The sequence below is a fragment of the Heterocephalus glaber genome, unplaced genomic scaffold, assembly GCF_053883595.1.
Source record: "Heterocephalus glaber isolate CG9 unplaced genomic scaffold, H.glaber_assembly_v1.0 deba00001457, whole genome shotgun sequence".
Classification (NCBI taxonomy): Eukaryota; Metazoa; Chordata; class Mammalia; order Rodentia; family Bathyergidae; genus Heterocephalus; species Heterocephalus glaber.
In genome coordinates, this window is record NW_028258305.1 from 40470598 (window position 1) to 40497270 (window position 26673).

The 26673-nt window shown below is 44.3% G+C and overlaps 2 protein-coding genes and 1 pseudogene across 4 annotated transcripts in view; 2 read left to right on the forward strand and 1 right to left on the reverse strand.

Annotated features, from left to right (window-relative positions):
- On the forward strand, nucleotides 1–24333 carry Gtf3c2 (general transcription factor IIIC subunit 2). 3 transcript variants are annotated; one of them, XM_087216531.1, is made up of 20 exons: nucleotides 21–180; nucleotides 9881–9960; nucleotides 11389–11659; nucleotides 11821–12142; nucleotides 12820–13102; nucleotides 15421–15515; nucleotides 15943–16020; nucleotides 16165–16263; nucleotides 16747–16974; nucleotides 17127–17238; nucleotides 17424–17532; nucleotides 18748–18773; nucleotides 18947–19076; nucleotides 21082–21226; nucleotides 21320–21481; nucleotides 21673–21760; nucleotides 22192–22320; nucleotides 22599–22751; nucleotides 22886–22993; nucleotides 23314–24333. In XM_087216531.1, exons 3-20 carry the CDS (start codon nucleotides 11413–11415, stop codon nucleotides 23530–23532), a joined length of 2733 nt encoding a protein of 910 aa, XP_087072657.1. In that variant the 5' UTR covers nucleotides 21–180; nucleotides 9881–9960; nucleotides 11389–11412; the 3' UTR covers nucleotides 23533–24333. The 3 variants fall into 3 exon arrangements, with proteins under 3 accessions (XP_021109282.2, XP_087072658.1, XP_087072657.1); XM_021253623.2 differs by lacking the exon at nucleotides 9881–9960 and having other exon boundaries at nucleotides 1–180; XM_087216532.1 differs by lacking the exons at nucleotides 9881–9960; nucleotides 16165–16263 and having other exon boundaries at nucleotides 1–180.
- Nucleotides 9022–10273, reverse strand: LOC147827057 (small ribosomal subunit protein uS5 pseudogene; annotated as a pseudogene).
- Mpv17 (mitochondrial inner membrane protein MPV17) overlaps nucleotides 22886–26673 on the forward strand; it is a 16578-nt gene continuing 12790 nt past the window's right edge. The window contains exon 1 of the mRNA XM_021253624.1: nucleotides 22886–22993. The gene's annotated coding sequence lies outside the window, so the exon portion shown is untranslated. The remainder of the gene's footprint in view (nucleotides 22994–26673) is intronic.

Here is a 26673-nt window from a genome sequence, read left to right on the forward strand (position 1 = left end):
TGTGGACCACAGAGCCTGAAGGAACGCGGAATCGCGCCCCAACTCCAGGCTGAGAGCTCCAGTTTACCTTGTGCGGCGGGCGGGGGCCAGAAGGAGCAGCTACAGGATTTCGTCATAAAACCGCGACCAGACAGGCGGCGCCATCTTCGAACTTGGACTTCCGGAAGGACTTTGGCGCGGGTGAGTGTACCGCGGTGGGGTGTGCGGGGGGCCCAGGGATTACTCCTCCCCTTCTTTTGCCGTAGCACTAAGGTATTGGGAACCAAGTCCGCACTCGGCTCTTCCCCCTGGGCAGGCAGCGCCCCCCTTCAGCTTCTGCGCTCTTGCGGGAAACCTTTATGCCCCCACCTCCTTCCTCGGTGTGGCCTCGGAGCATGCTTCATCTCTGCAAGCCGCGGGTCTCGGCCTCTTCCCCCACGCTGTGCAGACGGTGCAGCAGACGGTGTCCCTGCCTCGGCGCTGTTTACTTTGTCCTTGGACTCGGCGAGCCTACAGTAGTTCTCAATCTTTAGGAAATCCGGGCTCGCCTCCCCCGCTGGCGAGCCCCCGCAGCCAGGACCGAGGGAGGACGGGCGGTGGCCTCTAAACTGGTTGGGTGTTTCTGCTGTGTCCCACCCTCTTTCTCACCGAGGCTCTCTAACCCCGGGGGTTGTGCCCCGCTCTCTGTAACCCCATTGGCGCATCCGCGGGCTAGTTGTTTCCCTCGCTAGTCCTTCGACTCTGGTGCAAGTTGGTCCTCAGCTGGAGGAAGCAAAGGTGGCGACTTCAACCCCACCCGAGATTAATTCATTTTGCTAGAGAGATGTAGGATATGGCTAAGCCTCTCCGCCCTGGCGGCATATTGCTACACAAACTTAAGTCAATCCCTCCCCAACGTCGCTATTTTTGCCATCCTTTCTTGTCAGCGGTGCTGATTTCTTACTATAGTTTCCTTTAGATTGGCATATTTTTAAAGTTAAGTGCAGTGGTTTCTACCAATGTGGAATGAACCATGGGTTGCAGTTTTTGTTATGCAAGTTAAAAACACGAATAAAAATGTACATTTTTGTACTACTAAAAAGACCTTGCATGCCACCATTTGCACCAGTGGGAAACAGTGTACTAAACTAGTGTATTTGGGCTAGGTGTGTGGCTTAGTGGTAGAGCCCTTGCCTGGCAATGCATGAGGCCTTCGTTTTAGTCCCAGCACTACAAAAAAGAAAAACAGCAACAGAAACTTAAACGAGAGTGTTTAAAGTAATTCTATCTTGAGGTGTAATGGTATTTAATTTTTTTCTTTGCCCAAGAGGTCAATTTGGCAGCCGGGAACACTAAAAAACAGGATAGGACGGGCCGGGGATTTAGCTCAGTGGTTCCACCGTCTGCCTCTGCAAGCAAAGCAAGGTCCCGAGTTCGATCCCTGGTACCAAAAAAATAAAAAGGATAGGTTGGGATGCAAAAACTGGTATGAATTTACTAAACATACTTGCCTTATTATGACCAAAATTAGTATTGTAAAATGATAAATAGAAATTACATCACATTTCTCATTTCCATGAGAAGTGAATCAGTAAAGGGAGTTTTGTATGTTGAGTCAATCAAGGTTAAATGTTAATTATTGCACTTGCCATGTCCCAAGTTCTTGATACGGAAGTGAGTCAGATGGGCAAGATCTCTGTGAAGCTTTTAAGGAGGATAAATGCTACACAAATAAATATGCGTATCTGCTCTGCATGAAAATTCCAGGTGGACTAAGAAGCTATTTGTAAAACCCCAAACTAGAAAAATAATTAGAGGAAAATATGTCAGTGGGGTAGGAAGTGCCTTTGTTAGACACAAAGCAAACAAGCCATAAAGGACATCAAGAAGTTTAATGCATAAAATTTTAAAACTTAAGTTTAGCAAGAAACATAAATAATCGGGCATGATGGTTTGTGTCTGTAGTCCCAGGACTCTGGGAGGCTGAGGCAGGAGAGTCAAAAGTTCACGCCCAACATGGGCAATTTAGAGACTTAGACTCTGTCTCAAAAATAAAAAGAGATAGGCATGTAATTCAGCCTTGGGTTCAATCCCCAGTTTCACCAAAAGAAGAAGGGTGACAGAAAGAAAATATTTGCAACATAACAACTTTCACAGATAAGTAAGGAGAAGACAATCCTTTTTTTTAAGAGTAGCAAAATTTTATTAATGTAGGAAAAGAAACAGACTTTGCAGAGTGAGTTTGGGCCAAGCAAAAGTAGGAAAAGAAATATACTTTACAGCTTGAATGTGGGCCACCACGCAAGAGAGAACACAGTGGCAAAAACTCAATGTGGACTGTCCTTTCTGTATCACCTACTCTTCAGGCTCACATCAGTTCTAGACTATCTTATCAAAAACCTGCTTGAGTTCTGGCAAGAAATCCCTTGCAGAGCTTTGGGGACTGTTCTGCATATGTATTCCAGGATCTTGTCATGCCTCCTTTCCCAACAAGTTTTAGCCATACCCTCCCTTCCTGTCTCAAGAGAAAATTGGACCTGAGGTTTTTTTTTTTTTATAAACTTTATTTTATTTTATCCCCCCCAGCCTCCTCCCTTTGCTATGAACAAAAGCTTTATTTCTATTTTTTTTCTTTCTATTTTCACTTTTTAATTATCCCTTTTTTCCTTTCTCCCTCCCTCCTCCCTTGTTCCCCTTCACATTTGAATACTTTCTTCCCATTTCCCAATATCCATTATACATCGCAGTCCTTATTTCCACATTCAGGTTCTCACATCAGAGAAACAATTCGGTATTTAAACATGCATGTCCGATTTATTTCACTTGAGAGTATGGTCTCAAGGTCCATTCATTTAGCTATAAATGGCTGAAGCTCATCCTTTATGGCAGAGTAGTATTCCATTGTATTAACCCATATCTTCTTTATCCACTTGTCAGTTGATGGGCATTTGGGCTGTTTCCAAGATTTAGCTATTACAAACTGTGCTGCTATAAACATGAGTGTGCGTATATTGCTGTGGTATGATGCTTATAATTCTTTCAGGAAGATACCAAGGAGAGGTATAGCTGGGTGAAATGGAACCTCTAGTTTTAGTTTTAGTGGAGGAATCTCCACACCAATTTCCAGAGTGGTTGCACTAGTCTACACTCCCACCAACAGTGGAGAAGGGTTCCTTTTCTCCACAGCCTTGTCAGTATTTGTTATTGATTGATTTCTTGATAGCCATTCTTTCTAAAGTAAGTTGGGGTCTCAGTGTTTTTTTAATTTGCATTTCACAAATGACCAGTGATCTTGAACACTTTTTCATATATTTGCCTTTTTAATTCTTCATCTGAGAAGTGTCTTTTTAGTTCAGATGCCCATTTTTGGATTGGGTCTTTAAATTTGGGGGGGGGGTCTTATTTTTTTTGAGTTCTTTATTCCATATAGTAGTCCTTTTTGGAATAGCTGGTAAAAAATTTTTCCCACTCTGTGGGTTGTCTTTTCACTCTCTTGGTGATTTCTCTTGCTGTGCAAAAGCTTTTTAATAAGATGAGGTTGCAGTTGTTGATTCCTTGTAGTATTTCCCGTGCAGTCTTGGTTTTGTTCATGAAGTCTTTGCTTACTTCTATGTCCTCAAACGTTCTACCTATTCAGGAAAAGACAATCCTATGGAAATGGAGACCTTACATGTACAGGCAACACATAAAAGATATAGATGTCCAACATATAAAAAATTGCTAACCTCAGTTATCAGGCCAATGCAAATAAAGACAAAAGGAAGAATTCGCTTTTTTGTTTCATACTGGGGATTATACCCAGGGCCTTTGCACTGAGCTACATCCCTAGCCCTTTTTATTTTTTGAGACAAAGGTCTTGCTTGGTCACTAAATTGCCCAGGTTGGGCTTGAACTTGCAGTTCTGCCTCAGCCTTCCAGAGTTCTAGAGTTACTCCTCTGGCTAATAAATTCTTTTACTTATCGGGTTGGCAGACATTAAAGATTGACAAGAGGTAGGGCCGGGGATTTAGCTCAGTGGTTTCGCCGCCTGCTGCGCAAGCGCAAGGACCCAAGTTGGATCCCCGGTACAAAAAAAAAAAAAAGATTGACAAGAGGGCCCAGGATTTAGCTCAGTGGTGCCACTGCCTGCCTTACAAGCGCAAGGTCCTGAGATCCATCTCTGATACCAAAAAACCCAAAAAAACTGATGTAGTAAAGATTGACAAGGGTGTGGTAAAATGGATACTGATATACAGTCGATGGGAGTATGGATTTTCTTTTGGTAAGCTGCTTGGCAGTGTCTTAAATTTTGAAATATGCATCTCCCTCAACCCAATACAGTAATTCCACTTTCAGATGAATATTCTAAAAGAATACTTTTTCTGGGCCAGGGATTTAGTTCAGTGGCACCGTGGCTGCCTTGCAAGCGCAGGGTCCTATGTTTGCTCCCCAGAACCAAAAAAAGAATAATTTTTCATTAATGAAGAGATCTGTAGTAGAATATTAAGCCTAGTATTGTTTGCAGCATTATAAGCCATTAAATGAAGAAAGTCTAAACTAGTTTTGTGGATCACCCTACAGCAATTAAAATCAGTATATGTGGTCATATGGGAAATAGTTAAGAGGCATATCAAAGTTTTCTTAATGATCTCCTTTGGAGAGGGTACCTATGTTGGCAGTGTTCACTCTTCTGCATAGCGTACCGACAGGGACACTGAAGCGTGTGTGCTTTTCTCCTAATACAGGCCTAGTTAACTCTACTGCCCCTAATTTTTTTGAGTGCTTACCAAGAGTTTGTTTTTTGTTTTGGGGTTTCTTTTTTTTTTGGTGGTACCAGGGATCAAGCTCAGGACCTTGTGCTTGCAAGGCATGGTGCCACTGAGCTAAATCCCCGGCCCCTACCAAGAGTTATTTTATTGGTTCCCACATTTAAAAAATATCACGCTGGGGCCAGGGATTTAGCTCAGTGGTTTTACCACCTACTGCGCAAGCGCAAGGACCAGAGTTCAATCCCTGTTACCAAGAAAAAAAAAAAAAAAAAAAAGAAAAGAAAGAAATAGAAATCAAAAAAAATCAGGCAAATTGTCTTTATGTAAATGTTACCTATATTTAAAAGTTTTAAGAAATTTTTTGTATGAATAATTGTTTTTATTAAAACTAAAGTTGAAACATGGTAGATGCATAGGTGTTTTGTTGCTGCTCTTATTCTATATGTTTATAAATAATTGAATCAACTAAAAGTTTTGTAAGAGCAACTCTTTTTTTTTTTTTTTTTGGTACTGGGGATTGAACTGGGAACCTTACGCTTTCGAGGAAGGCGGTAGAACCACTGAGCTAAATTCCTGGCCCTAGAACAACTCTTAAAAAAAAAAAAGTAGCCTGATGTGGTGGTGTGCCCCTCAGCCCCTCAAGAGGCTGAGGCAGAAGGATCACTTCGAGTTTGAGGCCAGCCTGGACTACATAGCGAGATCCTGTCTCAAAAAAAAAAAAAAAAAGGAGGGAGGCAGGGAGGGAAGGGCTATGGAGGGCATGCTGGGTAGTGCTGATGCTACTGAGAGGTAAATTTGAAGGAGGCTGAGAGCCAGGTGTAGTGTCACATGCCTGGAATCTCAGCTACTCAGGAGGCCACAAGTTTGAGGTCACCCTGGGCAACTGAGTGAGACCCTATCATAAAATAAAAAGGGTTAGGGTTATAGTTCAGTGGTCCCTGGGTTCAGTTCCCCAAACTGGGAGTGTGGCTGAGAAGTTTCCATTGGATTAATGACTTAGTGATTTTGATGATTTTAGCTTCAGCAATGAGTTGGGGAGACATTATCTTAAGATGAAACAGGGAAATGCAAAATGAAAATATCAAGGGCAGACACATTTTAAGTTTGGTTGTGAGAGAGAGAGATGAAAGGTGTTAGAGGAAGAATATGTGTCGAAGGATAATTGTGTGTTAAGATAAGTGTCATAAACAGACACTGTTTAGAAGGACCCAATGGAAAGGAAGAGGATAAACTGAGTTTTCCTGGGAAGGTGGGGGAATGGGACTAAAACACAAGTGGAAAGTCTGGTCTTAGAAAATGGATGAGGGGATCAGGTACAGAGAGTATTGACTTAACCTGACAAGAAATTGAAGTATTTCCTATCTAATGGCTTAGGTTTTTTGTTTGTTTGGGGACTGGGAATTGAATGCATGGCCTCTTCTCTGCTAGGCAAGCACTCTACCACTGAGGTAAATCCCTAACACGTGGCTTAGGTTTTTGTTCAGAAATCAGAAGCAACATCATCTGCACAGAAGTAGGAAATTGGAGATTGGAGAGAACTCGTGGGAGCTGACTAGAGAGAAAATGGGATTCATGGTGCCTGGCAAGTGATATGCACACATGGTCTGAGGGTCAGTTAGACTCACCCAGGGCTTGAATTTTCCAGGCCTTTGGAACAAAAAGACACAGGGAGAAATTGGAGAGGTCAAGTGATAGTAGTTGAACAATTTAGTATAATGATGGGAGATATGACTCAATAATGGGATCCCTTAGAGATTTGGGAGGTTAAGAGGTTTGGGGTGATGACAAAGTCCAGGACATGATGGTAGAGTGTGAGTGGCAGTGGTTAAGCTGAATCTTAGGAGTGTAAAGGAGCAAGGTGTTTGGAGAAGGAAGACTGTTGGTCTTGAAATGGCACTGGAGAAGAATTAAGACTCTGATTTCACTTTCTGCCCTGAGGGCCATGGGATGTGAGAGAATGAGCAACCTGGAAAGCTAGAAATTTCATTTCTGTGCCGGTTGTTGTTTTGTTTTTTGTTTTGTTTTTGGCCTTCAAAGTGATATAGCATTTGTAAAGCATATGTTCTCTTTGGAGGATTGTAATTTGGACTCAAGTTTAGTGTGGAGAGAGGCAGGCCAGGGAGGCCTGCATTTTGCTGGAGCACATGTGCCAGTGTATGGTTTGGATCTAGAGCCAGAGAAGTGGCTTCTTCATGTGGTCCGGTCACTCTGATATTGCAGGGACAGCTTGTGGAGAACCATCAGCTGTGTTGGCGCCTTCTTGGTTCAGCAGGTGGCTACCTGTAATGGCATAGGAGAGGCCATCTGGGTCTTGAATCAGCAGCTGTAACAGCAGCTTGCCAATTTGATAAGCACTTCTGTCCCTAAGAGTTGTTCAACAAAGGTAAGTGGTTTGGAAATTTGGGCGTACATCAGAATCCCCTTAGGTGCTTGTAAAAACACAAGTGTTGTCACCATCCAGAGGTTCTGATTCACAGGTGTAGGGTGGGACTAGAAATCTGCATTTTGAACAGATTTCCAGGTGATGATACCCCTGCTGCTGTCTTTGGGGCCATACTTCAAGACTGCTAATATGACCTATTTCTGGTTGGATCCCTTTCTGCATGAACAGGCTAGAGAAGATTCTGTTCTTTGTATTGGAACTTTAGTCAATGTAGAGGTCAGTAATTGTTTTGTTTATATAGTCTCTGTCCGTATCTACTTGGTTTGTCAGTGATTAAAACAAGTTGTTCTTGTATTCCTGAAATTTTTGTCTTATATATTTTGATGCTGTTATTTGATGTCTGATTTTACCATTTATACCTTTTATGTAATTTGAGGTTTTACTCCTTAGATGGGATCAAACTTGGGACCTTGCACTTGCAAGGCAGTTGCGGCGCCACTGAGCTAAATCCCCGGCCTTACTCATTAGGAAGTATTCCCCCTTTCTACCATTTAATATTTTTCCATTGAAACCAACCATCAAAATTCCTATTTTCTTTATGCTTACGTTTACCCTGTACGTTTAGGGTTTTTTGTTTTGTTTTGCTTTGTTTGTTTGTTTTATAGTACTGAGGATAGGACCCAGGGACTTCACACTGAGCTGCATCCTTAGCGCTTTTTATTTTGAGATAGGTCTCTCTGAGTTGCTTAGGTGGGACTTGAACTTGTGATTCTTCTGCCTTAGCTTCCCAAGTGCTGGGATTACAGGCAGGTGCTCCAGTGTGCAGCTTTCATTCATCTTTTATCCAGCTTTTTGAGTTATTTTGTTTGAAATATCTCTTAGCATATAGTTGCTTGGCTTTTTAAATCAATCTGAATCTTTATTCTTCTCTCTTTAATGGATGAGTTTATCTCATATACGTGTATTGTTACACGTCTGTTTTATTTGTGTTTTTGTTTTTGTGGTCCTGGGGATCGAACTCAGGATCTTGTGCTTGCGAGGCAGTCATGGTGCCACTGAGCTAAATCCCTGGCCCTATACATGTATTTTAAAATACTGCTTCTGTTTTTTCCTCACACCCTTCTTCTTGGGTTTTCTTCTTCTTTTCTTCCCTATTTTTTTGTTTGTTTGCTTTGTTTTGTTTTTTAACTGGAGTTGAACCCAGCCCTTTATTTTCAGTCTTTTACTGTGTGGTCTTAAAAAAAAATTCCAGCCACATATGATGGTCCATACCTGTAATCTCAGAGAGACTCTATTTTAAAACAAACAGATAGGACTGGGGATTTAGCTCAGTGGTGCAGCCGCCTGCCTTGCAAGTGCAAGGTCCGGAGTTCGATCCCATACCTAAATAAATAAATAAATAAATCAGACAAGAGCTTGGACTACATAGTGAGTTCAAGGCCAGCCTGAATTACATAGTGAAACCCTGTCCCAAAGACAAACAAGCCAGGAAAGCAGCTCTTCATTAAGGAACTGGGTTCAGGGGATGGGGACTTAGCTCAGTGGCACTGCACCTACCTCGAAAGTGCAAGGTCCTGAGTTCGATCCCCAGTACCAGAAAAAATAAACTAATTGAAAAAAAAAAAGAGAACTGGGTTTGGTCCTCAGCACCACTGCAAAAGAGAGAGATAAAAAGAAAGAGAAAGAAAAGGAGAAGGAGAGAGAGATCGATCCTTCTGGCCCCTATGGTGTACCAAGTATTTTGGAGGCAATATACTCTGATAAACCTTAGAAGCAGGATTAGGCGCTCGTGCTCACTCGCTCTCGCTCGCTCTCTCTCTCATAGATTTCATTCATTTTTTATTTTTCTTGTGTAAAACTCCTTATATTGTAGCTGCTGCTGGAGCTTGAGTCCTCTGTACAGAGATTCTAGTGTGGGTTTTCACAAGGTGGTCAGTGACTTCCTGGCAGGGAAACTTGGTGAACAGTCTCTTTCCAGAGGTCCAGGGGGTCAGGTAGCTGTAGGTCTTGGAAATGGCATCAAAGGTGGCCTTGGCAAAGTTGTCCAGAGTAGCAGTGCAGCCCCTGGCAGGGGTATAGCAGTCATTGATACCAGCCATCAGCAGCAGCTTCTTGGGTGCAGGGGTCAGACACACCAACACAGAGCCACAGTGCCTGTCATCTTGCAAGGGACAGAGTGAGGCTTGCCAGTCTTGTTCCCCAGTAGCCTCTCCGCACAGAGACAGTGGAGAGCTTGGCCAGGATGATGGTCCCAAGAGTGGCAGTATGCTTCCTTGGAGTGCTTTACACCCAGACCAATGAGACCCTTGTAGTCCCTAATGGTGACAAATGGCTTGAACCTGGTCCACTGGCCAGCACGAGTTTGCTCCTGCACAGGCATGATCTTCAGAACCTCATCCATGAGGGATGTGCCCGGGAAAAAGTCAATAATCTCAGATTCCTTGATGGGTAAGGAGAAGAGATAAATTTCCTCCAGGGACTTGATCTTCATGTCCTTGACCAGCCGGCCCAGCTTGATGACAGGAATCTACTCATTGTCCTCTGGGCTCCCATGCCTGGTCCCCCAGGGCCCCTAGGCCCTCTGCTGCACTGGTATCATCCACCATTCGGTGTTTTCCTGAGGAAGAAGCTCTTCTTTTGTTTTAGTCTACTAAGAATATTGGTATTTTTTCATTGTGCAGTGTTTAAAATTTTTAAGCTAGTGTGTTTTATAGCTGTAATTACCATACTTATTTAAATTCAATTTGATGGGGTTTTTTGTTTTTTTTTTTTTTTTTTTGGCGGTACTAAGGATTGAACTCAGGACCTTGTGCTTCCGAGGCAGTCAGAGTACCACTGAGCTAAATCCTCGGCCCCTTGATATTTCACTAGGTAAATATTGTGATGATTAATCTTGATTGGATGGAAAAATGCTGAGGAAATTAGTAAAGTACACTTCTGGGTGTGTCTGTGGGTGTTTCCAGAGGTGATTGGGTCATGAGGACTTGTAACTTTATCTGTGGATTAATACATCAACCCAGTTATGATGAGATCATAATTTGATACCATTATTATTATTATTATTATTATTATTATTATTATTATTTATTATTTTTGGTACCCGGGATCGAACTTGGGTCCTTGCACTTGTGAGGCAGGCCGAGGAACCACTGAGCTAAATCCCTGGCCCAACCTTTGATACCATTGTTGAGAGGTGTTGGCTATAGGAGGTGGGGCCTAGTGTTGAAGGGAGTCAGTAACAGTGTGACCTTGGAGACTAAATCTGATCCCAGGCGCCAGCCTCTTAGGCTCTTTCCCTGTTTCCTGGCTACCATGAAGTGCCCTCGTCGTATTTTTGCTTAGAGCTTGGAGCTTGTTACCATGGGCTGAAACCATGAGTTAAACTAAACCTTTTCCCCTTTAAATTGTGTATATCAGGTATTTTGTCCCAGCAACAGAAAAGTCACCAATATAAATGCTTGCTGTCAATTTTTTGTACTACAACTTCTCCATTAGAAAATTCTTTTTTCTTTTGGTACCGGGGAATCAAACTTAGGACCTTGAGCTTGCCAGGCAGGCACTGTGCTGCTGAGCTACATCCCTGGCCCTATTTGTTTTTTTGTTTTGTTTTGTTTTTGGTACCAGGGATTGAACTCGGATCCTTGCAGTTTCGCAGCAGGTGGCAAAACCACTGAGCTAAATTCCCGGCCCCCTATTTGTTTTTTTGAGACAGGGTCTCACTATGTAGTTCAGCCTGGCCTTGAACTCACTATATAGCCCAGGCTGGTGTCAAAGTTGAGGTAATCCTTCTGCCTTGCCTCCCAAGTGCTGGGATTATAGGTATATACCACCATCCCTGGCTTTCTCTCTCTTTTTTCGGGAGGGGGTATTTTATTTTATTGGAGGTAATTTATTTTATTGATTTTCAGGGAGAGGAGTTAAATAATTGTGCACTTGTCACAATATCCTTACAAGAGAATGTATTTAAATTAAATAATTTATATAAAGCACTTAGTGTGGTGTTTGGCACATGGTAAGCATTTGATAAATGGTAGCTTATTTTTTGTTTACTTGTTTATTGTCTGCTCCCCCAGAATGTAAGTTCCATGAGGGCAGGGACCTTATCTGTCTTAATCATCATATTATCAGTTTCTGGAATAGCATCTAACATAGAAGGTACTTAGTAATTATTGTTGAATGAATGATGAGGGAACTTGGGTTTCTAGTTGTAGAGGGAGGGGCGAAAAGACATGGAAAGAGAAAAATCTGAGCCTGTACGAATAACTTCTGCTTTCCACTCATTAGTGTGTCTCTGTGCAGGGACAGCCATTTTGGGGGGTGCTGATGGATACCTGCGGGGTCGGCTGTGTTGCCCTAGGGGAGGCCGGCCCCGTGGGAAACATGACTGTGGTAGACTCTCCGGGACATGAACTGCTAAACCAGCTTGGTGTCAAGGCCCCCTCAGAAACAACCAGAGTGGAGGCCTCCATAGAGATGTCACTACCTACCCCTTTGCCTGGATTCGAGGACTCTCCTGATAAGAGGAACCTTCCTCTAGAGCAGGAAAGCCTCTCCAGATTGGAACAGCAAGGTATGTACCTTGTTCTTTTCTCTTTTTACTCCTCATGTTAGCTTAAGATGAAAAAGAGCAGGTTGGACTCCTAGGATCTTACAAACCTGGATACAGTATAATCTATTGCAAAGAGGTTTGAGCTTTAGTCCCATCTCACAGACCCATATTCTTCTCTACAGATCTTTCTTCAGAGATGTCAAAGGTCTCAAACCCTAGGGCCTCAAAGCCTGCCCGGAAGAGAGGTAGTAGGACACGGAAAGGCCCCAAAAGGCCCCAACAGCGTAAAGCTCCATCAGCCCCTTTGGTTCCTGGTCTCTTAGATCAATCCAACCCTCTATCTACCCCCATGCCTAAGAAACGAAGTCAAAAGTCCAAGGGAGACCTGCTCCTGCTGAAGTTGTCCAAAGGCCTAGATCAGCCAGAGTCTCCACCTTCAAAGAGGCCCCCTGAGGACTTTGAGACCCCTCCTGGGGAACGACCCCGCCGAAGGGCTGCCCAAGTGTAAGGATTGTGGGGCACAGCCAGGGAGGGGGTTGGGGTGAAGGGATGGGGCGGGGCATATGTTAGAGAGCTGGAAAGGCTGTGAGGAGGTACCAGGTAAGCAGGGGTGGTGTCTGCATTCTGGGGGTGTGGGTAATCCTTTAGCTGTCATCACAGCAACTTTTATGGTACGTATTGCTAACTCTTTGTATCTGAGAGGCTTCTTTCTGCACCTGTACTGTATATTTTTTATAGACTTTCCCCAGACTTTTCTTTATTGCTATTTTATTACCCAGTATTTATGTGCTGTTCTTTTTTTTTTTTTTTTGTACCGGGGATCGAACTCGGGTCCTTGCGCTTGCGCAGCAGGCGGTGAAACCATTGAGCTAAATCCTTGGCCCTGTTCTTTTCTTTATCTTGCCCTTTATGTTCTTTAACTGTGGTAGAGAGAAAAGTGCTTTGGACTTAGAGTTGGAAGACCTGGGTTCAGATTCCACATTTGTTATCTAACTCCTCTCTGCCAAGTCACTTAAGTTTTCTGGATTTCTGTTTCTTTATCTATAAGAGAGGAAGGGGGAATTCATAGCTGCTTCACAGGGTTACTGGGAGGATCCAGTGAGATAAGAATCAACCAGGTCTGGAAAGGGGCTCTCAGTAAATGTTTGTGAGGATGGCTCTGATTCTGCCCTGTTCTGCAGGGCCCTTGTGTATCTTCAGGAACTGGCTGAAGAGCTTTCTTCAACCCTGCCAGCCCCAGTGACCTGTCCCAAGAGCCCCAAGGCAAGCAGCCCCACCAAACTAAAGAAGACCCCTCAGGAGGCAGCCTGTCAGGGTGGAGAAGAGGATGCTACTCCACAGGATGAAGACTTTGTTCTCCAGGTTGAGGCTGAAGATGGGGCAGAAAGCGAGGTCCCAAGTGAGGGCTTATCTGATCCCGAGCCTCCAGTGCCACGAAGCACCCCACGAGGATCCACTTCAGGGGTAACCTAAAAGGCTAAGAATACGAATGGGGAAAATAAGATTTGTTGGAAGGGCCGGGGATTTAGCTCAGTGGTTCCAGCGCCTGCCTCGAAAGCACAAGGTCCTGAATTCGATCCCTGGTACCAAAAAAAAAAAAAGATTTGTTGGAGATCAGCCAGGTACCAAACGCCTAGCTTTGGCCTGGTAATTAAGATGCCCAAAACAGGTTAAAAGGAACGGCTTCCACAAACCACTGAAGAGCTGGATGTGGTGGTGCACACCTGTAATCCCAGCTTCTTGAGAGAGGAGCAAAAGTTCCACCCTAGCCTGGGCAACTTGGTGACTTAGCGAGACTCTCAAAATAAGAAAGTTTTAGAAAGGTTTGGGATGTAGCTAAGTGTAAAGACTCTGGGTTTAATCCTCAGTACTGAAAAAAGAAGGGGAAAAAAAGCAAGTTGAGATGTTAAGGAGATCGCAGTGGGGAAGGGTTTAATAAACAAGATTATTCACTCAAAACTCAGTATTCTCTGTTAGGAAACAACAAAAGTGAACAAGACAGTTCTGCCTCCCTAATTCGTAGTGTAATAAATGCCACACCAGGAGTGATCAACCAGATTTAGGCATACAAAGAAAGAGTGACTAGCTGCTTGGGTGTTGTAAAGGAATGGTAATTGAGTTGGGTCTTAAAGGGTGAATAGAGATTTGCCAGAGAGGTTGGTTTTCCCAGAAATAGATTCAACTGAAGCACAGGGCCTGAGATAAAGTTGTAGGGGAGATCAGACCAGAAAGAACAAAAGGACCAAATTGGTAGGCGCCAAAAGCAGCGTTGGTTTTGTTATTTAATAATGATGGGAAAATATAAATAATAAAAAGCCATTTTAACCATTTATAAATGTAAAAATGAGTGGCCATAAGAGCAGCCATAATCTGTGCCATCTGTCAGCACCATCCATTCCAAGAACTTTTTATCATCCCAGCAGAAGGTCAGTACAACAAGGATTTTAGTAGAAAAATGACATGACTGGTTAGGAGAATAGGTCAACCTGCAGTTGATAATTAGAAGACAGCTTCTAATTACCCAGCTGAGAGATAGTGAGGTCCTGAATGAAGCAGTGAAGGACACAGAGGTGGGAGGCAGATTGAAAGATATGTAAGATTTGGGAGGTGAAGGAAAGGAAGAAGCTATTTAGTAGGAGTTTCCACCTTTGTGGTGCCATTATGTAAAGTAGTGGCAGGGGATGTGATGAGCCCCCTTTCTGACATGTTGAATTAGAGGTACCAGTGGATCACCAATTGTCTATGTGGGACCAGTAGCTTACTTATCTCAAGGACATTTAAGGGAGCACCGAGACCCTGAGTAAGCAAGATAAATGATTTTTTTGTTCTGTTTTTTATTTATTTATTTTTGGTACCGGGGATCGAACTCGGAACCTTGTGCTTTCGAGGCAGGTGGCAGCACCACTGAGCTAAGTCCCCAGCCTTTTGCTTTGTTTTTTGCTGTGTAGTTTAAGCTGAACTCACTATGTAGCCCAGGCTAGCCTTGAACGCACGGTGATTCTCCTGCCCCAGCCTCTCAAGTACTGGGATTACAAGCATGTGCCACCTTGCCTGGCCTCATAAATGATATTTTGATGCAATATTTTTAAAGTCAAAATTAATACAACAAATCCAAAATGTCTAAATTTTGAATAGACAAATACTTTTCTGGGGTTTTTTTTTGCAGGGGGTGGTATTGATTACTGAGTTTCCTTTTGCCTTAGAACCAGATTAACTCACCACAACACTGTATGGGTCTAGAACTGGTAGAAAAGGTTGAGACTGAGCCAAGTTAGTGTTTACTGTAATGTCAACTTGATAATCAGGCATAAAGATAGTAGTCTAAACCCTCGGGCATGGGATGAGGTTACCAGGAGCATAAAGAATACCCTTAAGTGATCATGACCTGCTAGAGGAGGGAGAGCCTGCAAAGGAATATCAGAGAGTGGGAGGAATGGGGACTGAGTGTCACGTAGGGCAGGAGTTCCAAGAACTACAGAAGGGCCATGGTGCCACGTACCTGTAGTGCCAGCCTGGCCTATATAACAAAACTATACAAAAGCCCTGTAAATAAAATACCACGGAAATGTCAAAGACAACAGAATACGCAGTTTGATGGAGGAATAGGAGCAGAGATGAAAGAATCCTTTCAATGGTTGAAGCACAGGTCGTTTAAGGTACTTGTATGGCAGTGTTTGGAGGACAAGTAATGCCAAAGGAAGTGAAAACTGGGAAAGAAAGCAGCGTTGTGGGACTTTCTCCAGCTCAGGAAGTTCTCTCCTTTTCTTTAATTTGATCCTCAGAAGCAGAAGCCACACTGCCGGGGAGTGGCTCCCAATGGCTTACCCAACTACATCATGGCCCCTGTCTGGAAGTGCCTCCATCTCACCAAGGACCTGTGAGACTTCGGGACAGAAGTCTGGGGGGAAGGGGTGGTGGAAAAATGCAAGGACAGTATAGAAAGAGCAATGCTCATGGGTGGAGCGTGGTGGTGTCATTTATTACCAAAAGGTGCTACTCCAAAGGCAAGAGCTCAAGAACTCTAATTAAAATGAAATGGGACAGGGGCATAGCTCAGTGGTAGAGTGCTTGCCTAGTATGCTTGTAGCCCTGGGTTTGATCCCCAACACTGTAAAAGAAAGAGAAAGGGAGGGAGGAAAGGTTCCAGTTTTCACTTGCACTGGCTGCATTTTAAGTACCCAGTCGCTGCGGGTCTCTAGAGGCTAGCATATGGGACAGCAGGTCATTTCCTGCCTTGCAGAAAATTGTATTGTTTAACATTAATATAGAATCTCTCTCCACTGATGCCTCCTCTGTCTCTCCAGCCGAGAACAGAAGCATTCTTTGTGGGAGTTTGCTGAATGGATTCCTCTAGCCTGGAAGTGGCACTTGTTATCTGAGCTGTAAGTTGAAGTGACATCCCTAAAGCCTAGGACGGGTGCCAGCAGTGGAGATGGAAGAATAATTGAGGACTCTGGGTGTATAGAGGGAATCCTGGAATGGGTGAAGCTCTTCCAAATTTAAGCCGTTCCTTTGCCTTCCCCTAGTGAAGCAGCTCCCTACCTGCCCCAGGAGGAGAAGTCTCCACTGTTTTCTGTACAACGTGAAGGCCTTTCTGAGGATGGCACACTGTACCGAATAAACAGGTGAAGATTACACCTCAGCCTGTATTCCCATTCTAGGAGACAGACACAGGAGAAATGGATGTTGAAGGTGATGACAGATAAGCCCTGTCCTTCCCCTACTGCTGATCTGGTTGGTCCCAAGGATAGGAATCCTGGCTAGAGCTGGTCAACCCCTCTACTTTGTAGTGTTCTGCGCTGCTGGCCAGACTGAGGAAAACTAGGGAGTCGGGGTCAAACCAGTTTACAAAATCACATGTGCTCTGCCCTTGAGAGAGCACTGCAGTAAATCCAAATGCAGAGCCTCTCATCTTCACAGACAAGCTGGAGCGCAGACTTTGGGAAGGAGGTATACATGGTGGCTGACCGCTGCTCTCACCTATAGGATGTTCTTGATTTTCAGGCCCTTGCTGAAGCCAGGTCACACTTGCTTCAGGTGGAACTTACATTCTGTCCTTGTTTCCATTTATTAACCTCTTTCTTGTCCCATCTTTGATTTTTCTGTAGATTTAGCTCAGTCACAGCACATCCAGAACGCTGGGATGTGTCCTTCTTCACTGGGGGTCCGCTGTGGGCTCTGGACTGGTGCCCAGTGCCAGAGGGGTCAGCAGCCTCGCAGTATGTCGCCCTTTTCTCGAGCCCTGACATGAATGAGACACACCCACTGAGCCAACTTCACTCTGGCCCCGGGCTGCTGCAGCTCTGGGGCCTTGGGACCTTGCAGCCAGAAAGCTGGTGAGGTGGGGCTGGGACACTGCATGGGCAGGTGGGTGAGGGAGAGAACGGTGGGGAACGGCTTAGAGTGAGCTGAAACAAGGGCAGCAGAGCTCTGCCAGCCTTGGAGCCCTGCGTCCTACCCACTGTCTCCACATGCTTTCTCTCTCTAGTTCTGGCAACAGGGCCCACTTTGTCTATGGAATTGCCTGTGACCATGGCTGTATCTGGGACCTCAAGTTCTGCCCCAGTGGAGCGTGGGAACTTCCAAGCACCCTTCGGAAGGTACTTTCAAGTTGACTGGGCTCCCCTGGAGCTTGGCAGAAAGGCCCTGGGAGTATTCAGGAGTGTGTGGACAGAATTTTTCCAACAACTCCTTGTCATATTTTCAAGGACCAGGACTTCAGAGGTTTTTCCAAGAGGTGCCTGAAGGCAGCAGGCCTCAGTGCAGATCTGATCTCACCCTCTAGGCTCCTCTCCTGCCCCGGTTGGGTCTCTTGGCTCTCGCATGCTCTGATGGGAAGGTGCTGCTGTTCAGTCTGCCACATCCTGAGGCCCTGTTGGCTCAGCAGCCCCCGGGTGAGTAGCACAGCAGGGAGGATGGGGCTGCAGTAGCTGTGGCCAGAGCTCAGTAGGGCCCATCTGCCTCCCTGTGACTCCTCTGCTCTCAGTCTCTACAACAAAACCTTACTGATGCCCCCAGCCCTCACTATGATTTACCTTGTTTGTTCTTGAGCTGGGGCTCCTTTTTCAGTCTTCTAGCTGCAGTCTTTCAGTACACTACCTTTTATTTACCCTTTGCTCCCTATTCTCCTTCTCTGCCCTCAGGCCTTTCCCCCTCTTGCTCATGTGTTTTTCTTTTTTGGTACCTGGGATCAAATTCAGGACCTTGCGCTTTCGAGGCAGGCTACGGCACCCCTGAGCTAAATCCTCGGCCCCTCTCTTGCACATGTTAATTGGCTCCATAAAAAAGCTGACGGATGGGGTGTCTCCCCTGCCATATTCTTGTTCCTGTCCCCTCAGTCCTACTCTTAGCTCCTGCTGTCCCCAACACCACACATGTACACATAATCTGTCGGTTATGACAGAGTTACAGCTGAAGCCGAGCAACAAGGCAGGATCAGGGAAAAGTAGCTCCTATGTGCTTTTCAACAGTATTGAATATTTATAGAAGTCACCCAGGTTAGGGCCGGGGATTTAGCTCAGTGGTTCCACCGCCTCCCTCTTAAGTGCAAGGTCCCAAGTTGATACCCGGTACCAAAAAAAAAGTCATCACCCAGGTTTAAGCCCTGCTGGTCCGATGGAGGAGTGGATTGAAGATGGAAATTAGGAAATAGAAAAATGAAGACAGTAAACATAGATGTTTCCTTTGGGAAGTTTAGCTATGAGGGAGAGTAAATAAATGAGGGCAGTGGCATTGTGAATAAGGACAACTGAAGGTTTTTGTCTGTTACTTTGTAGAGGAGCCACTAGGACTTGTTTACAAGGTAATGATCCAGCAGGAAGAGAGCAAATAGATAATACAGAACAGAAGGATAACCAAATGAGTAAAGATCTAGAATGAATGAGAGGGACAAGAGAGCATAGTTAAGGGGTTAGCCATTCTGACAGGAGGAAGGGTACTGGCAGGTGTAACAAAAGATGGAGGCAGATAGAGGTGGGGTCAGAAGTTTGATGGTGGAAAGCTAGGGCTTCAAAGAATGAGGAAAAGTGCTTGTCCAAAGCCTGTGGTCCTGATTGGGAGCTCAGCCCTCTGGATCCAAAGCATCAGCTCCTGTTCTTCTTCCTCCACAGATGCGATGAAGCCTGCCATCTATAAGGTAAGAACGCTTCTACCTCAACTGAGGCTCTGTCGTCTTTAGAGTCTCACCTTACCAGTTCCACAGTGAGCTGCCTACTTGTGAAATGTGCCTCTTTCTGTGGTCTTAAACTCTTGAGTAGATCCTTCATTCCAGACACTCTCACCCTAGGCCTGTCTCTTCTGTCCCTGCAGGTACAGTGTGTGGCAACCCTGCAGGTGGGGTCTGTGCAAGCTTCAGACCCCTCTGAATGTGGTCAGTGCCTTAGCCTGGCCTGGATGCCTACCAGGCCCCACCACCATCTGGCCGCTGGATACTATAATGGTAAAAAGCAGAATAAAACAGTTACTGCACTTGCAGGGTTTTTTTATATTCTCAAAAAAAAGAAACTTTTTATATATTCTTTTTTAAAAAAATATATTCTTTTTTTTTGATTGTTCCCTTTTTGGTTCAGCGCTGGGTATTATATATAACTATAAATACTCAAACAAGGTAAAAAAATACAAAGAGGTGCTGGGGAGTTAGCTCAGTGGTGCTGCTGCCTGTCTCACAAGTGCAAGGTCCCAAGTTCGATCCCCAGTACCAAAAAAAGAAGAAAGAAATGTTACTGGAATTTCTCTACTCAAAAAAAATTGAGTAGATGAATGTAAGTTCATGCAGTTTTCTAGGTATATATAAAGAGAGGCAAGTTCCTCAAAGAAACTTAAGATTAAGAAAAAAGATTAAAAAGCTGATGTGGTACCACACGCTTATAACCTCAGCACTGAGAAGACTGAGGCAGGAGGACCACCTCGAGTTCAAGACCAGCCTGGGCTACATAGTGAGGTCAAAGTCAGCCTGAACTACCTACAAAAACGATTAAAAAGAGATAATAGTACTAAGCTACTGAAATTACTAGGTTTTTTTTTCTTCTTTAGATGACAGTTTGATTTTTAGACATTATCAGTAGACTTTCTCCTAGGAGAAGGGAAATTATCACTCTTACCTCCCATGTGATCACTCTCCATCTTCTTTTTGTTTGTGTGTTTGATTGGTTAGTGGTTTTCTTTTGTTTTTTTGAGACAGAGTCCACTCCGGGCCAGCCTTGAACTCATGATCTTCCTGCCTTACCCTCTAGAGTGCCAGGGTTACAGGCATGCACCATCATTTCCAGCCTATTTGTTTTTGTTTTTGATGGCATTGTTCTTACATTGTCAGGGTACATGCTTTATGCCGTTCTGCTATCTTTAATGCCTAAGGTGATGTAATGAGGGTCTGTCTCCACCAGTTCTCTTAGTCCCCCCCATTGGTGAATTACTGTATTTTTATTACTTACATATATCACTGTTGATAAAGTTTTTTGAGAAAGGCTTATAGGTGCTACATTCTCTGAGTTTAGGTATAAAAGGTGTTTTAGCTACAAATATATTCCTGGCTTGGGCTGGGGATTTAGCTCAGTGGCACTGTGCCTGCCTTGCAAGCACAAGGCCCTGAGTTCGATCCCCAGAAAACAAACAAATATATTCCTGGCTATTGTTTTTAAGATTTTTTTATTATTGTTCTTTGTTTTTTATTTTTATCAAAGTTATACTTTTGAAAGTACCTTCATGTTTGGGTTTAGCCAAATTAGTTTCTGTTTGTCTATATGTTTTCTTCTCTTCCTTACTTTTGGCTCCTTGCCTATTCTCTTTGTCTTAGAGCAAAGTTAGGAGACATTTTCTGTAAAGACCCAGATAGTAATAATTTTAGGTTTTGTGAGTATCTGGCCATTTTGGAACCAATCAGTTTTGCCATTAGAATGTGGAATCAGTCATAGACACTGGGTAAACAAATGGGTGTGACTGTGTTCCAGTAAAACTGTTTACAAACACAGGTGGCTAGGCCAGGTATTTAGCTCAGTGGTTCCACCGCCTGCCTCACAAACACAAGGTCCGGAGTTCAATCTCCAAATACCAAAAAAAAAAAACCCCAAAACAGGTGGCAGCTATTTTGGTCCATGCACTATAGTTTGTCAACTCTTGTCTTAGAAGGTTCATGCTTTTTAAAAAATCTCTTTATTTTGACTTAATATGGAGTAGAGGTCACTACATACATTCAACCTGTCATCTTTCAACTGCATATCCCTGGTTAAGCTGTTACTTTTTTGTTGATGAGAATTAGGACTAAAATATCAGATTGAGTCTTTAAATTTTGGAGGGAGTATTAAGCAGATAATTATGATCCCCACATTCTTTCATTGTAATTTGGACCTAAGGGTAGAAGACCAAGGTCCTAGGAACCCAGAGAAAGAAATTAGAACAGAGAAGCGAGAATCTACCTTTGAAGCCTACATCTTCTATCTCTACTTCAGGCATGGTGGTTTTCTGGAACCTTCCCAGTAATTCACCGCTGCTGCGCATACGGCTCTCGGATGGTTCCTTAAAGCTCTACCCCTTCCAGTGTTTCCTAGCCCATGACCAGGCGGTGCGTACACTTCAGTGGTGCAAAGCTAACAGGTATGGAATAGAGATGTGTGGTGGGAAGGTGAAGATGGGGACAGGCTGACTCTTCCAGATTGGGTCAGATTGGATCTTCTCCCATTTTTTCAGTCATTTCCTAGTCTCTGCGGGGAGTGACCGGAAAATCAAATTCTGGGACCTTCGGCGACCTTATGAACCAATAAACTCTATCAAGCGCTTTTTGAGTACAGAACTGGCCTGGCTGCTGCCCTACAACGGTGTCACTGTGGCTCAAGACAACTGCTATGCCTCGTACGGCAAGATGGAGCTAGGAGGAGCTCTGGGGACAGGCCTTCAGGGTTGGGATGCAGATGTGCCATACTGTTGTGGGGAGAGAAGGGTTGAGTTGGTCCACTGAAGTAGTGTGAATTCTGGAAGAAACTGGGAAGACGAAAGGAATATAAGAAGGAAAATTTTACTTTTTATTTCTTTTTCTGATGCAGTTATGGACTCTGTGGAATTCATTATATTGATGCTGGTTACCTTGGTTTCAAGGCCTACTTCACTGCTCCTCGAAAAGGCACTGTCTGGGTGAGCACCTCTCTCCCATAGTCTTCATTACACAGGAAGTGGTCCTTTAACTCCCTAGTGATAGTCAGAAAGCCACAGTAGTTGTGGATAGAAGGAGGAAATAGCAGTATAGCAACTGTATTATCAGGGACGTGGTTATGATAAACTTTTTTTTTTTTTGGTGAAACTAGGGATTGAATCCAGGGCCTTTGCACTGTGCTACATTCTCAGTTCTTTTAATTTTGAGAAAAGTCTCACTGTGTTGCCTAGGCTGGGGTAAAACTTGTGATCTTCTAGCCTCAGCCTCTATAGAGAGCTGGACTTACAAGCATGTGCCACTGTGCCAAGTTGATAACCTCGTGTGTGTGTGTACTACTCTACCCTCAGACTGTGCAGTCATTGTCAGTGCACGGTAAATGAATGAATGAATGAAATATGTCTCTTCCTATTAGAGTCTTTCAGGATCTGACTGGCTTGGGACAATAGCTGCAGGAGATATATCTGGGGAGCTCATTGCAGCTATATTGCCTGACATGGCATCGAACCCAATAAATGTCAAGCGACCAGCAGAGCGAAGATTCGTACGTATATGAACATCTAACGGCTGCACCATCTGTTGGATCCTAATCTACATCCCTTCCCAGCTCCTGGTAGAGTACAAATTAGTACTCAGTCTCCCAGCCCTGATACCACCTTGGCACAGAATTGTGTATAATCTTTCCCACCCTATTACAACTGAGCACATATTTAAATATACTACTTTCTTCCATCTTTAAGACTTTCCTGCCCCAAACCAATTTCCTCTGCTTTTATTCTGTGTTCAGCATTATAAAACCTAATCTTATGGTCTCCTTTCTAGCCTGTATATAAGGCAGATCTGGTCCCATATCAGGACAATCCTGAAGGTCAAGATCATTCTTCTGCTTCATCTGGGGCCCCTGACCCTCCCAAGGCTCGAACATATGCTGAAACTGTCAACCATCATTACTTGCTCTTTCAAGACACAGATCTGGTAAGTTGAGGCGTGACATAGAAAATGTAGGAAACTTTAGTGCTTGTAGAGTAAGGAATCCTTAGGAATTCCAGTATAAAGATGTCAAACTAAGGAGTTGTTTGCTTCCCTCCTGTTTGGCCTCTGCTCCCCAGGGTTCCTTTCACAATCTGCTCCATAGAGAACCAATGCTGCGCATGCAGGAGGGAGAAGGACATTCTCAGCTCTGCCTGGACAGGCTGCAGCTCGAGGCTATTCATAAGGTAAGACTCTTGCCTCTCATCTTCTCCACCTCCTCATTTCCCCCAGCTCCAGGCCTTTGGTCAGTGAAATGGAAGATGACAAGGCAAAGTAGATAGCTAAGGCACATGGTAGCTATACCTCACTCAATGGCTGCTTTTTCTTCCTTTCTCATCACGTTGTGATCCTATCTTCCTAAATTGTGGCCTGGTTTTTTATGCTTATATAGCTAAGAATTGCCCTAAAGCACTATGTGTAAGCTTTTTATTTTTATTTTTTTAATTTGCAGTGCTGGGGATTGAATGTAGGGCCTTCACTCTTTGGTTTTTTATTATTTTCACAGGTACGTTTCAGCCCAAACCTGGACTCCTATGGATGGCTGGTATCTGGGGGGCAGTCAGGGCTGGTTCGGATCCATTTCATCCGTGGACTCACCTCCCCACTGGGTCACCGTATGCAGCTTGAAAGTCAAGCCAACTTCAGTGCTATGTTCCAACCATCCTCCCCAACTAAAGGGCCCGGCTTCCCTCCAGCCAGCCATCGCCTTCTGTCCAGTCCCTAGTCTTGGTCCACATGGGACCCTTGGAATGAAGTCTGCCAAGAACAAATGGCCACCATCACAGAGCCGTAGGGCCTTCTTGGACAGCGTGGTGCCAGGCCTGGACCTTCAGGCCTTCCTCCCCAGGACTCCTTAGATCCTCCTCCTTCCATAGACTTCTATGGTCACAGCCCCCTGCGGGCAGGGGGGCTCTCCCTCCTACACAAAGGCTCCTCAGCCTAATACTATGGCTCACAAGAAACACTCAGGCCAGACCTAGGCTTGGGAGTCAAATGGCTCATATTGAGCAGTTGTGAAGTGGGTAAAGCTAAGTAAAGGTACTGGGTGTTTTTGAGACCACTTGTGAGTGGGTGTTTGGCAAATCACAAAGAGTATCCACATGAAGGCTCCTGTGTCACTTTTCCAGGGTACAATGTTACTGCCTTTCCAAACCACCTCTTTACAGTAACCAACACACAGGCCCAAGGAGAATTTGTTGGACTGAAGCTGGTTGTAGTACTTGTTTAACTGAGGGACACCACAAACACCCTACCGGTAGAACAGTAGCTTAGCTCTTACTTGCTCCTGCTTATGAAATATTCTCAATCACTGGTCTTTTGACCCTACTTGAACACTCCTAGACAGTCATATTTTTAAAATCTTCCTTTATAGCAAGCCAGAGTATCTATTAATTTTACTCATGGGTGATAGGAAATCTAGTTATTCTTCCCTGTGATTGCCCTTTTAAGTATTTAACAAAAGCTATCATGTGTTTTCAAAATCTTTTTTTTTTTCCTCTAGATTAAATATCTTCAGTTATTTCAACCTTTTCATGATTTTTGATCCTTCATGATATGGTCACATTGTTGACTTATTATACATGTTTATTCAAACTCTATAGGAAGTGTTTAGATCCTAAGAACACCAGTATATTGTCTTGATAAAGTTCTCTTGTGGATGCTGCAGACTCAGTGCCTATGATACTGCCCAAGCACAAACCCCAGTGAGGAGAAACAGGCCTGGGGATGCATAGGAATACAGGCTGAGGCTGGGGCTGGGGCTGGGGCTGGGGCTGGGGCTGCGGCTGGGGCTGCGGCTGGGGCCGGGGCTTAAAGGGAAGTAGTTAGATGATCTAAAGAATAGAGAGAAGGAGAAAAAGGAGACAGCTCTCTGTTGGAGGGAGCAGAGATTAGTTTAGTGCCTGCCTGAAACAAAACACTCTGGCACCCCAGGCTGGTCATGTATCTGGGAATAGCTTTTTGCCTATTTAGTAGAGGCAGTTTGTTCAGTGTTAGAAAATCTGTAAGAAGAATGGAATCGAGTAGTTCAGTTCCTTCCTGTACAGAAGAGGAAACTGTTCTAGAGGATGCCCAGGTCTACCTATTAGAGACCACAACCCATGTAAGTGCAGAGGAGCCAAGTGTTACGCCATCCCGCCGTGATCCAGCTCAGGTTGTGTCTTGTTTTGTCATCCCCCACCCCATCCTTGTTACTGGGTATTGAACCCACAGCCTCCTCACTGAGTTACACTCCTAGTCCCTTTTTAACATTTTTTAAATTTTGAGGTGGGGTCTGGCTAAGTTGCTAAGCTGCCCAAGTAGGGCTTGTACTTGCTATCCTGTTTCAGCCTCCCAGAGTGCTGAGATTATAGGCAGGTGCCGCCAGCTTTGCCTTTTGAGCTGGTCAGGAGGTGCCTTCTAGAGAGTTTTGCGTGTTCTACAGAGCAATCCCTTGATACCACACAGCAGCCCCTTTTCTACCTCCAGTGGTGGAAAAGAAGAGACCTGGGAACTGGGAGCTGAGTTTGTAAGTTGTTGGGTGCTCTGTTCCTGCCATTGAGTCTCAGCACTAATCTCAGCCTCCCAAAGAAAAACAGAATGATGCTTTCAGCTGTTGCTTTTCCCATCAACTCTTTCTCCCCAGGCCACTTAACTTGTAATGCTTCTTCCTAATATGTGCACTTCGTACTCTTGGTTCCTGCAGTTTTCTACCTTTGTGCCTTTACTTACACTCTTGCCTTCTTCAGAACTGTCCTTTTCCACCAACTCACCTAAATTCTATTCATCCTTTAAGATGCAAGCCCAGGTCTTGGGGTATAGCTCAGTGGTAGAGCACATACAACAAAGCATCCATAAGACCCTGGGTTTAATCCCTAGATGCTCCCCCCCCAAAAAAAATCCATCTTCAGCCCCTCTTTCAGTGAGCAGATTCACAGATTTGTCCAGTAAAAATTCCTCAGTATTCCTAAGGGAGGAGGCAGGACAAATAGGATAAACAGGTATTATAGTTGATGCACTTTGGGTACTCTGCGTATTACTTAGTCCTATGAGGGTAGGTCTAAGAGGTTAAGCAGTCTGAACAAGATCACATAACTAAGTACTGGTGCTGGAGTTGGAACCCTGACGGTCTGACTTGAGAATATAACTCCAAGGCCCGGGATTTAGCTCAGTGGTTCCACTGCCTAACCCGAAAGTGGAATGACCCAAGTTCGATCCTTGGTACAAAAAAAAAAAAGACTGTAACTCCAACCCATAACACATTTGGCTTCCTATTTTCTAGGGTAAGTTCACTCTAACATGGCATTTTGTAGTTTTCTTTTTTTTTTTTGGTCCTGGGGATCGAACTCGGGACCTTGCACTTTCGAGGTAGGCAGTGGAACCACTGAGTTAAATCCCTGGCCCTCTAGCATAGTGTTTTCCAAGAGATCTTTTGGTTAAATATTACATTGAATACTTTTTCAACCTTATTCTGTTTCTCCAGTATTTGTGACAGGATTCTCCTAGCCCTATCCCTGCCTTAATCATACATGAATTGAGTAAACTGGGGCTGGAAGCAACCAGGTGGAAAGCCTGAAAGTCTGCCTCCTGAGGTATGGGCTCCCTGAAATAAGGAAAGTCTTTGACAGCCTAATAAATCCACTACCAGGGATGATGAACAAATTTCCACCATCCTAGAAAAGACATTTACTGTATTCATGGAATCAGTATGCTAGAGCTGGAAGGGGATTAAGAGATCACCTAGTCCAGTAGCTTTCAAAGACTTGTGGCCCCTTTCATTTAAAATGGCTCTTTCTAGCTGGGCGTGGTAGTGCACAACCTGTAATCCCCAGCACTTGGGAGGCTGAGGCAGGAGAATTGCCAGAAAGTTCCAGACGGGCTTGAACTA

Bases quoted from the DNA above. Each gene is read 5' to 3' on its own strand.
- Gtf3c2 (XM_021253623.2), top strand. From the start codon at position 11,413: ATGGATACCTGCGGGGTCGGCTGTGTTGCCCTAGGGGAGGCCGGCCCC. The intron at 17,239-17,423 runs GTACTTTCAAGT...CTCACCCTCTAG, and splicing joins TTCCAAGCACCCTTCGGAAG to GCTCCTCTCCTGCCCCGGTT. The intron at 21,482-21,672 runs GTACGGCAAGAT...TTTCTGATGCAG, and splicing joins CAAGACAACTGCTATGCCTC to TTATGGACTCTGTGGAATTC.